Source organism: Zingiber officinale, chromosome 8B (genome assembly GCF_018446385.1).
Source record: "Zingiber officinale cultivar Zhangliang chromosome 8B, Zo_v1.1, whole genome shotgun sequence".
NCBI lineage: Eukaryota > Viridiplantae > Streptophyta > Magnoliopsida > Zingiberales > Zingiberaceae > Zingiber > Zingiber officinale.
In genome coordinates, this window is record NC_056001.1 from 62891860 (window position 1) to 62905664 (window position 13805).

Here is a 13805-nt window from a genome sequence, read left to right on the forward strand (position 1 = left end):
GAAATACCGCCGGCTACAGTAGTCCGTCGGGGCTTAACGAAGGTGGTGCTGGACTGGTCCGTCGGAAACCAGCACCATTTTTTCTCCTCGTACGGATTTGTTTTATCACTGTTAAAAGGATTTTTTTTTATATTAAAAAAATATCAAAATAACTTTTTTACCTTAATTTTTTATTTTACAATTATTATAGCTTAAAACTAAGCGAGATTACTGATTTACGATGAATATTCAATTAAAATTTAATTGAACCAAATTAATCAAAATTGAATTAATTAATTTTTTAAAAACTAAACACATTTTTTAATAAAAATAAAAAAAATTAGCTAATAAAATAACTTCTGTCGTTAAATTGAATTAATTAAAAATTTTAAAATAATAAGAGATTTAATCGAAATCGAAATCAAATATTTTAACAATAATAAAATTATGAAAAATTTACGGATTCAATTTTTTATGTTAATTTAATAGGATAAGAAAATTTAAAATCCAATCGAATTAATTGAAATAATTAATTTTTTTTAAAAAAAACTAAAACATCGTATTAACATAATCAAAATTTTAAATTCGATAGATTTAGTCATTTGCTGGGTTTAACTAAATTTTTACTCGTCCTTATTCTAACCCCAACAATTCTCAAAAGGTCATCAGGTGTCTTATTCTAACCCCAACAATTCTCAAAAGTTCATCAGGTGTCCAATTAATATTGTAAATTTATTTTTTAAGTTTCTTAATTTGGTGATAAATTTGTTAATATGACAAAATAAAAAAAAGTTATTAAATAATTGATGACATTTTATTTTCAAATCAAAAGAAAATATATTTAAAATTTAAAAATTACGAATCTAATAATAAGTAAAAAGCAATTATCTTGTATGCTATATGACATGATAAATCTCTAATCTTTTATCAAATCCACATTATTGTACGACAATAAATAAATAAATTTTTTTGATTATTATAAGTATTTTTGCTGTAATTATGGTACAGTGGTAGGGTATTTTGATTATCACTTAAATACCCACGATTCGAATCTCAGTTATGATGAATTTATAAAAAAATTTACTCCAAATGAGGGACACAACTAAAGGATGTTAGACTCCTAAGTTACTCGTTACGAACACTTCCCGATTTATCCTGGTGACCGATAGAAAATTTCCGTATACCTAACTCTTCCACTATCTCAACAGATTTGCTAGATATCATTATCAAAAAATAAATATTATTAGTGAAACCAAATAGATATATATATTTGCTTCAACTCATATCGGTCACCTATACATTAGTCCTAAGTAACACTTAACTGACATTTTAACGGCGTTAAATTATAAATATATCTTTGAGAAATCAATTAATTTTTTTTAAAAAATAAATAAACTAAATCGATGAAATATCGATTATTTTAATAAAAACTGAATTAATCAATTTTTTTCAGAATAATTAAAGATTTACTTGAAATTGAAATAATAAAATCATGATAGATTTACCAATTTAATTTTTTTTATTTCTATTTATTAAATTTAACCAAATAATTTTTTTTTAAAATTAATTAAAAAATTATTTTTTAGAAAAAAATTGAAATACCAAATTAATATAATTAAATTTTTAAATTTGATCGACGGTTTAATCCAATTTTTATTCGCCCATACTGAAGATATAGGATCTCCTAGAATAGTATGCCCTATTTTTTTTATAATAGATATTTAACTCGACGTTATTGTTTTTTTAAGAGAAAAACCTAAAATGCTCTATTCATTTATTTGTTATTATTTTTATGATTAAATATTTATTTTCTGTCACGCCATCTAATCCACATCGCCGCTTCATGGTCGGGCGTCTCCGTTGGTTGGGTCATCCAATTAATGCTTACATAGACAAAAAGCAAAACCATAAACAGAAAATGAGAATTGGGCAAACTGTTTTTTTGAATCGAGATTAGAACGAGCAAATTACATTTTGTTTTTATTTTATCTTATTTATCGCAAATGAAAGTCACAAAAGATGCGGGTAACAATGTACATACAATTCGAGAGTGTGTGAACAAATGTTAAAATTGTTATCATACTTTAAAAAAATCAATTAGACTCTGTGTGAAGAATAGATAGATAATTCAAATATCAGATACATCAATAGCATATCGAAAACATTTACATGTAATTATACTAATTTTCATAATATATATATAAACAGAACTTCCAAACAATAACAGCGCAATACATATTGCATATTTTATTTTATTTTTTATATGCACTTTTTTTACCATTGGCTAATGTATATTGATGTTGCCAGTATGATGTCAAGGTCAAATCCTAACTAATAGCTATATTATTCAATTGTACAAGACTAATAGTTATAAATATCTTGCGTTAGTTTTAATGTGATCAATCAAGTCAAGTTAGACTCTGTGTTATTTGATGTCTTGCGTCTGAGTGTGTAGAAACTTAAGAACGCAAGAAGTCCAGCGAAAGACGCAGCTGATGAGAAGGATGACACGAGAATTGAGTCAACAGAGCTTGGTGCATCCGAGGGATAAGAAGTTGTGAAGAGTACGCTAGTGGAGCAAAAAAGATGCGTGCGACGATTCCAAGGGATGAGAAGCCAGAACAGAAGTCTGCTCGAGGAGAAGACCAGAGTTGGGTTTATGTGAGCTCAATTCTAGAAAGCCAGAGCATCATCCAAGCGATCGAAGAAGAAGCCAGTGACTGGAGAAGGCGCCGGACGATCAGCACGAAGCTGACCGGTTCGGGCGCTCGGACCATCCAAGTGCTCGGACAAGATGGTTTGGGCGCTCGGACTACCAGGGTGCCCGAAGGGCGCCTCATCGTTGCGGATCAACTTTTGAGTCCACATCAACATTGGTCCGGGCGTTTGGAGATAAAAAAAAGTCTATCTTCTTGTTGTTGCGTAACCATTGTGTTAAGATAGAGTTGCCACGCTGGGGCACCCGGATAGCGTCCGGGTGTCCAGATCGTGTCACGTCAGTAAACGGTTAGATTCAACCAGTGGACTATAAATAGATTTCTGGTCTTCTTCATTCATACAACACTTTCTGTACTCGAAGTTCTCTTTTTTTTTTTTTCATTGTTCTGTGTTGTAAACGTCCTGTACAAGGCTTCTCCACCTCAGACTTGTGTCGAAGAAGGAGTCTTCTAGTTGAGCTACCTTTGTCTTTGATTAACAACTTCTCCGGTTGTAAACCAAGTAAATCCTTTCTTTTGTCTCGTACTTCTTTTATGCATTTTAGTCTATTTTATTAAAGTGTTTATCTTAATCAAAGTAGTTTTGTAAAGGGTATTATTGTCTTTTCAGGGCAATTCACTCTCCCTCTTACCGACCACACGAGACCAACAAGTGGTATCAAAGCGAGGACGCTTCAAAAGGACTAACTACCAATCTAACCACACAAGAAATGGTCGGACCAAGTATCTACCTGCCTAAGTTCGAGGGAGAGTTTGCGACTTGGAAAAAGAAGATGGAGGCACTTTTCAAAACTGATTTTGAATTACTTTTAATTATGAAATATGGTTTTGTAGCACCTAAGGATTAGCAAGGAGGCAACAAAGAAGAATATCAATGGACTCAGAAGGAGCAAGTCGACTTCGTGGCAAAAGGTAAGGCAGAATTCCATCTGTTGAGTGTCTTACCACCACAAGAAGTCAATCGGATCGAAGCCTACGAGCCAACCAAAGAGCTCTAGGAGAAATTCCTGGAACTGAACGAAGGGACCTTGGAGGTAAAACTCGTGAGACGAGACCTGCTCTGGAACCAAATCAGCAACCTCCAGATGGAAGAAGGTGAAACAATCGCACATCTACATTCGATGATCAAAGAACTCATCACCGGACTCACGAATCTCAGAGAAAAAGTAACAAACTGAGATTCATTAAAGTATGCTTTAAATTCATTTCTAAAAACATCCGAGTGGACATCAGATTCAGAAATCATAGCCTACGCCGGACTTGCACTAATGACAATTCACCAAGAAGACAAGGAAGTGAGTTCATCTGAAATGAGCTTCGATGAAGGAGGAGCCACGTCAGAAGGAAGTAACAAAACAGGAGGAGCATCAGATAACTACCTCTCGATAAGTTTTATAAATTTAGATAAATGTTGTCTAAAAATTCTTGTAAATTAGAAATTGAAAATGAACAATTTAAAAAGGAAAATGTAAATTACAAATAACTTTAATAAAATCTTGTTGATTAGAAGATTTCAATAAGGTAAAAATGAAAAATGAAAAATTAAGGGATCAAATATGAAAACATGAAAAAAAATCAATTTCAAAATTCTAAGAACTATTAAGGGCTAAATTGGTATTAAAAATTGTATAAGGATCAAATCAGAAAGGTAACAAGAAAATATATACCAAGAAAATTTTTGATTAATCCAGTAGATAGGAATCTATATTAGGTTTTAAAATCATGCTTGGGTTGAATTTTCATACATGTTCTAATTTTTATTTGCATTAATAATTTAGTTGCATGCTTAAAATTATCTAACCTTTTCAAATAAATTTTTTCGATTCATTTCTGTTCAAAATTAATTAAATCTTAATTTTTCTATAAAAAAGGATTTTATTACTTATATGTAGCAAATATTTTAAAAATTTTCGACTGCTATATTATTTTTTTATGAATTTTTGAACAAAAATCATATCTTTAAAATTAAAATTATTTTACAAAGTTTTTTTTGAAAATTTTATTTTTCTGTAATGAAATATCATGTTCTCTGTCAAAAAAAAAATATTTTCAAATATTTTTTTTATCGTTATTTAATTTTCTATAATTTTTTTTTTTTATCAAAATACTAATTTTTAACATTAAAAATTCTTGATTATTCAATTTTTTAAAATTTGTTTTTTCTACCGAAACACTTCTTATTTTACACGTTCAGAAAATTTTGCAAAATTTTTCAAGCTAAAATCTGTTTTTAAAAAATATATCTCTCTGTATAGAATAATTAATTACTACTTATTTTAATTTTGTTAATTCATGAAAATTTTATCACTATTTTGGATACGCATGTTTAACCGTTACAAAAATTTCCAGAATTTTTCAACAACTAAAGCTAATTTTAAAAATGATTTCTTCTAAAACTATTTTTAAAATCACAAAAAATTCAGTTTTTTTGAAAATTAATTTCTAAAATATTTTTAACCAGTTAGTTACTATTTGTGTAACTCATAAATTTTTATCCCTATTTTTAATATGATCAATGAGAAGAATATTAAATTAAGTCTAGAGAGAGGTAATTTTTTACAGATTAATTGTCTTAATATTGCACATTTATTAATTGCATTACATATTTATTAATTATAATTATTTTACTGTTATTTTGTTATTTTTTTAATCTTAACTTAACTTGGGTTGATCACATCAAAAAAAAAGAATATTGTAAGTACCCTGTATTAGTTTTGATGTGATCAATCAAGTCAAGTTAAACTCTACGTTATTTGATGTCTTGCTTCTGAGTGTGCAGAAACTTAGGAATACAAGAAGTCGAGCAAAAGATATGGTGGACGAGAATGATAGCACGAGAATTAAGTTGATAGGCTCGGTGCATCCGAATGACGAGAAGCTGCGGAAGAGTACGCCAGTGGAATGAGAAGGACGTGCGCGGCGCTTCAGAGAGACGAGAAGCCAGAGCAGAAGCATGCTCGAGGAGAAGGTCTGAGTTGGGTCTGGGTGAGCGCTAGCTTTGGAAGGTTGGAGCATCACCTAAGCGACCGGAGCTGAAACTAGCGACTGAAGAAGGCGTCGAACGGTCGCATGAAGCTGATTAGTCCGAGCGCTTGGACCATCCTAGCGCCTCGATAAGTTTGTCCGGGTGCCCAGACCATCAAGATGCCCGAAGGGCACCTCGTCGATGTGCATCAACTTTTGGATTCACGTCAACATTAGTCTAGGAGCTAGGACATGGTCCAGGCGCTCGGAGATGAAAAAGTCTATCTTCTTGCCATTGCGTGGAGATAGAGTTTGCCACGTTGTGGGCACACAAATAGGGTCTGAATGCCCGGATTGTGCCGCGTCAGTAAATATCAATTTCAACCAGTGAACTATAAATAGATCCCTAGTCTTTTTCATTCAAACAACATTTTCTATACTCGAAGTTCTCTTTCTGCTTTCATTGTTCTGCGTTGTAAACATCCTTTACGAGGCTTCTTCGCCTCCGATTTGTGTTGAAAAAGAAGTTTTCTAGTTGAGCTACATTTGTCTAGATTAGCAACCTCCTCGATTGTCAATTAAGTAAATCATTTCTTTTGTCTCATACTTTTTTATGCATTTTAGTCTATTTTATTAAAGTGTTTGTGTTAATCAAAATCGAAAGTTTCGGAAAGGTTATTGTCGTCTTTTCAGGACAATTCACTCTCCCTCTTACCAGCCACACAGGACCAACAATATCATAATTTACTTCTTCCGTATTAGTCTGGGGACGGATTGACAAAGATGATAGGGTGAATGAACGTATCATAATCATCCGTTGCCACTTTGTGTATGCACTTTTTCTAAGTTAGCATAACACTTTGCTGCCATTCTACATACCTTCTTATCACTAGCTTCTTAAACGTTTTAAGTTCTTTACTGTCTAACAATATGTTCGAGTTCATAGTGTAATGATCAGTGAGCACTCACGAATTACAAATAATCATCCACTGAAATAAAATTCAATTGCGACAGTTGAAACAATTGCATCTTGCATACAAATCCTCTCCATGCTATGGCAAGGAAAGTATTGCAAAGGGTCTTCGCGCAGAATCACCCTATATTTATTATGAATGACCATGACTAAATCCTGCAACTAAGTAGGGATGTTCACACTATTCATCAGTGGACTGAAATCTTCATCTGATTTCCTCAAATTGAAAGTGCTAGAGACGGAATAAATGACCCCTGGTCTTAATGTTGATGAATTAGATGCCAGGGAACCATTATGAGTCCTGAAAAGCAGAAGGTTCAATATTATGAAATGCCAATCTTTGTTTAGTACTAATTAATCAGAGCAATGTGCCAAAACATGATCAGGCATAATACAATTTGACAGATGGCTTAAATATCAAGTCTATTGATGGCATTTCCAGATAAAAAAAAAATGAAAGGCAAGTACTCTTGCAAAAAGCCACCTCTTCAGTTACTATGTGGTTCTTGTGAAAGAAAAGCGCATCAAGAAACCCCCATCGTATTTGTCATCACACTCGGTTCATAGATAGTGTCAGAAATTCTTGATGGAGGCCAGTAGCGGAGCACTGACCTTCCAAGAATGTTCTTTACAGGAAGAGGCCCCCTGAAACAACAACATGATGGTTGTAAGTCTTCCATCTTCAAAATTTTTTCTAAAACATTACATTTACTTAGAAAAGCAAGCATTAAGGAGCTATCCTTCTAATTCAGGACTCACCAGTTATGAGAGTCAAAGCTGTGGTTACGATTATCCCCTAGCACAAAGACGCAACCTTTAGGCACAAACTGCATATGAGAATCCAAAATCAGTAAGCAAATCAAAGATAAGTTTCAAAAGTTAACCAATATAGCACAAATTTCAACTAAGTTTGTTGAGAGGAAACTATGGAGCAAGAGAAAATTGCTCACACTTTAAATAATACAAAATTGAAGGTTTCCCAGAACTTTAGCAGTAATTAGTTCATCTAAAATCTCTAGATTCCAGACAACATTTATAGGTTTTCTTTCTTTTCGGGAAACAATAACATTCTTAGGTTCTAACTTTACATACTTAGCTCAAAATTTTAATGTGTTCAGTAAGTAAAAGAGAAACTAGCATTATCTTTCTTACTAAAACAAAGTAAACATATTAAATATCAGCAGCACAAGAGAATGAAAGTCAATTCATGTTTAAATATTTGAAAAGGAGTGAGATACATACCACTGGCTTCATTTCATAGTCAAGTGGCTCAAGAATAAATTCCTCATCCTGGATCACCCCATTCACCAACAATTTGCCACCGTGAACCTGATAAAAATAAAGGAATACATATGATTTAACAATTATTTGGAAAAAGACTATAAATATTTGCAATCCAGTCATAAAATATACAGTAGCATAGCAAGAACATGAATACAAAACAAGCTTACTTCAACAACATCCCCAGCTACGGCCACAACTCTTTTAATAAAGGCATCATTTGATGCAAACCCATATTCCTGCACAAAAGGATTTTTTCTGAATCAATGATAACATTTACAAAACCAAATTTTGGTTTCCAGCTATTTCATCAAATAAATGACTAGGATGAAAAAGAAAAACCAAAAATACCTTAAGGATAGCAGGAGCTCTGAAGACGATGATATCTGTGACTTCAGGTTCACTAAACAGATACGAGACCTGAAATTTTAGCAAGCACAATAAATGTTAGTAAAACAGAAGCTGATAACCAATCAATATAATTCAGTCAATGCTAAATACTAACCAGCAGCAAGTAAATTTGAAAGAGTAATTATTTAACATTTGATTTGCTAGTCTTTGTGACACTATATTGTGTTATAAATCAACAATTACTTTGCACCAGTATAGTAATTAAAAGGTTCTACAAAGGACACATTAGATCAGCCATAGCAAACAATATTATCAGCACAAATACGCTAACAGATGAATGTAGAATTAGTAGTGCATAACAATTTTTGTCAAACAGCTGCGCTGCTATAATGTGATAACCAAAAAAAAAAAAGTTAAAAAGTCATTATAATCCACCAGGAGAAGAAAAATAATTAAGAGCTACCTTCTCAGCCAAAATTCGATCTCCAATTTCAAATGTTGGAAGCATCGACTTGGAAGGGATAAATTTTGTCTCTGCCAAGAATGATCCATATAACAGCGGAACAGACACTGCCGCAAACAATGTCTTGGCATCATCTGAACAAGAACTCAGGAATCGCGAGATCCAGCTCCTTTTCTCGCTGGAGCTCATTTCATATGTTTCTTCCAACTCTTTCATCAAAGTCACCCTGGGACCGGAGCCACAACAGTGCTTGGAGTCTCCCGGCGGTTTGCCAGAAGAAGTTATTTTCTTTTCTTTCCAAGGAGGATCTGAAGAATCAGTCCCTCGCTCATCCACTGGGTCGAATCGTCTCGATCCGGCAAGGAACTCATTGCACGGGAACCACCTGGACGTCTGGAAAAGAGGGATCAAAGACGACGGCTTGAATCCCCTCGCCGACATCGAAGAGATGCTCATCGCACTACCACTCGCTGACCAGGATCCGGGCATGATCACAGAGAACAGGCCAGCAGCGAAAGAAGTTCCCCAGTCCTTAGCCTGAGTTGCTTCGGATAAGAAATCCCGAGGCGAATCCTGACGAGCGACGCATCGGCGTTCGAGAATCCGCGGAGGGGGGGCAGGCCCAGAAAGAGGCCGTGCGAAGAGAGCGATGGGGCGCCCGCTGTCGTGGAAAAGCCGAGCAGTTCCACCGCAGCGGACCCCCGCCGCGGCGGTGGCTAGCATTTGGGCGAGGAAGACGGAGAACAAGATGGTGACACGAATCGCCATATTCGCAATCTGGGAGAACCAGCGAAGGATGGGATACACTGGGGCGGAGATTGAACGCGAGAAGGAGGGGAGACTGCGGATCAGAAGGCGGATCCCATTCCGGCGTTGGAGGAATCCAAGCCGGGATGGGACAGGGGGAATCGGATTGAATCGCCGGACGCCGAAAAGATCGGAAAGCTAGGGTTTCGTACTGAGGAGAAGGAGCTCGGCGATGCTGTGGCCCGGAAGACGACGAGAAGAGACGAGGAAGGCAGCTAGCTGAAAGAAGTGGGAGAGGAAAAGGGAGATGTTTTTAATTTTTTCTTCCCTTTAAATCCAAAAAATAAAATAAAATTTAATTTTTTAAATTTATAAGACGAAAAAAAGATGGCATGAGGTAAGTCCATGCGTCAGATGATATTTAATAAAATGGTTTAAAAAATAATAATACAATAACAAATAAATATTATATAAAGAGCTCTGCATTTGACTTTGACTCGTTCAACATTGCACCATGCGCCAGAATGTTGCTAATGTTTTAAGTTGGTGTTTTTTACTAATCATATTCACAATTATATAAACTTATTATCTTGTACGGTCCTTATATAACAATCCTTATATGAGTGAGAACTGATGCAAATAAAAATTTAACATTTTCTCTTTCTCTTCAAAATATATGTCCTCTCAGGACAGTACAATAATTAAAGTATGAAGTATTATCATATGAAGTCTTAGGATTGAAACTCGGTGTGACCAAGCATAATCTCCCCCATATCTTGGTCATTTGTACTAATGGCTAGTAATCACCCGTAATTTACCTCCTCCGTGTTGGCCTAGGGATGGGTTGGCAGGGGCGCTGGGGGCGAGCGAATCGCCTTTTTGCCACATGAATATATTTTGACCCGACCCCACAGGTCATTCGAGTTGGTATGTGGTGGGATGCTTATCACATGAGGTCGCGGGGTCGAAACTCAAGGTAGTCGGAGCGTAAATCCCCGATCCCTGTGCAATTCACCCCACCTGCCACATACTCGCTCAGGATGCTGTGATTTTCCTCCCTCGTGATGGCCTTGGGTCGGGTGCGACGAGGGCGCTGGGGGCGAGCGATTTCGCCTTTTTATCACATAAATATATTTTGACCCTCTCTCTTTCCTTCCCTTCATTTCCCTTTACTTATTTTCAAAATCAAAGCCTTAAATCCTCCTCTTCTCTCATTCCGCTCCTCTCTTCCTCCGGACCCTAGATCCAAGCCATCTTCTTTAGCGACCAACTCGTGTGGAGTGAATTAGGATTTTTGTTCAACTTGTACTGCTCATCTCCCTCCTCCCTTTTTTCTACTCATATTTCTTAATAACGCATTCCACGGGGTTGCAAAAGTATATTGAATGTTTTTCTTTTACCCATCGTTGTAGTTGATTTTTGCAAACCAGCACCAACCTTGGTACTGGTGTTTGTAAACCAGCTACAACATGGTGCTATTTTTTCAATACTAGCTACAATATTATGGTGGTTTGTAAAAACTAGCACAATATGTAATGATTTTCCTTAATCATAGAAATATTATTTTTGCATATATACATTTGTTTATTTATGTTAATAATTAATATTTTACAATGTAATTTCAATCATCAGTTAATCTTGGTCATGGACTCCAATGGACCAGTGTTTTAGGTCACTTTAATGATTTTTTTGGTCATCTAATAATGAAAGGACAAGATTGTGGTTCTATTTGTTTACATGATCAACACAAAATGATCATTAACAATCCCCCTTTCCTATAATTTTGGACATATAAGATATTCAACAAATTCATGGTCTACTCGTGAATATATTTCAAAGTTGGGATCCAACATCTCAAACCTTTATATTTTCTAGTATTGAAAGTTAGAAGTGCATAATAGAAAATTAATCAATTTAAATTTTCAGGTGTCCCAATAGCTTTCACTAGAAGAGATGTATCTCTATTGTGGGGTATTTCAGATAGAGGTGCTTTCGTTCCTATGAACTCAACTAATGCATCGAGTGACCTCTTTCTTGCTCACTCCTCTAATAAAAAAAAACCTAGTAGATTAAGAATTAAGAAGTTGCTGAAACTCTATTCTTATAGAGTTGAAGTAGATTATGATGTTTTAGTATTTTATAAATTATACATTTTGTATATATTTGTGTGTTTTATTTTCGTCTAGTACATATAAGGTTATGTTAGGTCTTGTAGATATTGTAGATGATTTTAAAAATCTAGGTAGATTCAATTGGGTTGAAGCGATTCATTAATTTATTGCTCTCCAATTACTTACCATCGGAGATCTTTTTGCATCAAGTCCGACATCCCATACGATTACTTCAGTTTCATACCTCAAGGGATTTGCAATTATTTTAGCTATAAGTTTGTTTTAAATGGTAAATGTGAATTTTTATATGGATATTATTATGTATGTAAGATTGTGTCTAATGTTATAAGCATGATTTTTGGAGCATGTCCCAATCCAAAAATCATATAATACTGAAGGCGCACGAATAAATAAGTGGAGGTCTACTTCTTCCCATATTAGTAAGGTGAGAGATTTGTTAGAGCAAGTATCACCTGACCAGGTAAATATCTAAGACTATCACTTAATTTTATTTTACAATTATTAAATAATTATTTCTAATTTGATAGATTATTAACGAACTAGTCCTTACCCCTTATGAAAAAACATTGGTAGAAATTCTCCCTCAGCTTGATGTTACTCCACATCTATTAGAGACATCACCGGTACATGATATAGAAGGTAGTTGCCCAACTGACAATGAATGCCCTAAATGTATTATTAATCAGAACCGAATCAAGAAACTAACAATGGAGAGCAATTAGCTAAATGAAAGGATGAAAGATTTACTTAGAATAATAGAAAATCAGGGCATCTTGGCTGAATCAAGTGACCCTGTAGTAGATCCTCATCCTGGACTTGTTGGTTCTAGAACAAGGACTAAGAGAGGTCGTAATCAAAGTCGCTATGATTATAGGAATACTCCTATTGATAGCCCTATGTGGTTAAAATTGGTAACTCTGAAGAACAGAAGCAAGATAGAAATCAGCAAACCTTTGGAGAACATCACAATATCTACAGCTAATGTTGACCGGGGAAAAGAAAAAATTGATATCGATTACAAATTTTGTTTGTTTGTGGTAGTATTTAAACAATTTAAACCTCCCAATAAGAAAAAACAAGATAAAAATGTGATCTACTTGTTAAATGTTTTGGAAAAACTAAAGTATGCTAGTTTCTGTTGGTGTAGTTGACACCAATGATCAAACCTGAGTTTTGATGAATAATAAGTGGATTAAAGTTAGATGTGTTGTTGATCTAATCTTTCTACCAAGTGTGTAGGACTTGACTGGTATAACACCAGGCTGAAATCCAACTAGATTTGGAGGACCTGATAGCTGGTGTAGAAGTCCAGATAGGTCAAGGAGTAATTCGATATCTGGCGGGAAATCCGACTGGGTTCGTAGGACCAAACAGCTGGCCAAAGTCTAGTTGGGTTTGCAGACCTGATAACTGGTGGAAAAACCTAGTGGACCAAGGTAGAATCAATTGAATATACAAAGTAAGTAAGATAAGTCACTGGAGGAGAGTGTTCTAGTGAGGACGAGTCCCAATTTGGGACTTTAAGAACAGGTCTAATTTAGGTTCATTTTGAAAACCTAAATTGAGACCCTGACTAGATCATGGTCTCAGGGAGGTAAGATCTAATTACTAAACTGCTTATTTTTATTGTGCCAACTTTGTTTTGTAGGTTAGATATTTTATGTTGGACTAACACATTTTGTAGGAAAAAATGAGCACAAAATGCCTCGGATGAACAGTACCCGAGGCGCCTTCCATGCGACAGAAGGCACCTTGAGCTGGGCGATGGAAGGTGCCTTAGAGAGCTTGGAAGGCACCTTCGGTCGGATAAAATTAGACTTCATCGATGATAAGAGACGAGCTGTTCGGGATAAGTGTTGAGGGGTTGAAGGCACTTTCAATGCTATGGAAGGCGCCTTCAACACTCAATAAAAGAGGGTCTCAATTAAGGCATTGAACACATCTCCTCTACAAGCTTCTACGCGTTCGTTCGACATTCCGACTACTCTGATTTTGTACTGTGATTCTGCTACGACACTGCCATGCCTAACTATTGCAGACAGACCATCACCGATACATGAGAGCTCTCACTCCAACGTCTTTGTGTTGGTAACTGGTTTCAATTTTGTACTTACTTTAAATATCTATAAAGGGAAAGTTTAGGTCTGTTACACTTTCCTATTCTTTTATTTGTACTTGATTGCCTCTTTCGGTGGTTC

The 13805-nt window shown here is 35.1% G+C and overlaps 1 protein-coding gene across 2 annotated transcripts; it reads right to left on the minus strand.

Moving 5' to 3' along the window:
* Positions 1-6632: 6632 nt before the first annotated feature.
* On the minus strand, positions 6633-9792 carry LOC122016170 (thylakoidal processing peptidase 1, chloroplastic-like). Of its 2 annotated transcripts, none has more exons than XR_006121077.1 (7): positions 8729-9792; positions 8266-8334; positions 8085-8153; positions 7876-7962; positions 7393-7460; positions 7102-7278; positions 6633-6934 (listed from the first exon to the last, which is right to left on the minus strand). XR_006121077.1 is itself a non-coding variant. In XM_042573392.1 (7 exons), the coding sequence occupies exons 1-6, from the start codon at positions 9494-9496 to the stop codon at positions 7158-7160; spliced, it is 1182 nt and encodes a 393-aa protein (XP_042429326.1). In that variant the 5' UTR covers positions 9497-9792; the 3' UTR covers positions 6633-6934; positions 7118-7157. The 2 variants fall into 2 exon arrangements, 1 of the variants encoding a protein (XP_042429326.1); XM_042573392.1 differs by having other exon boundaries at positions 7118-7278.
* Between the last annotated feature and the right edge of the window lie 4013 nt (positions 9793-13805).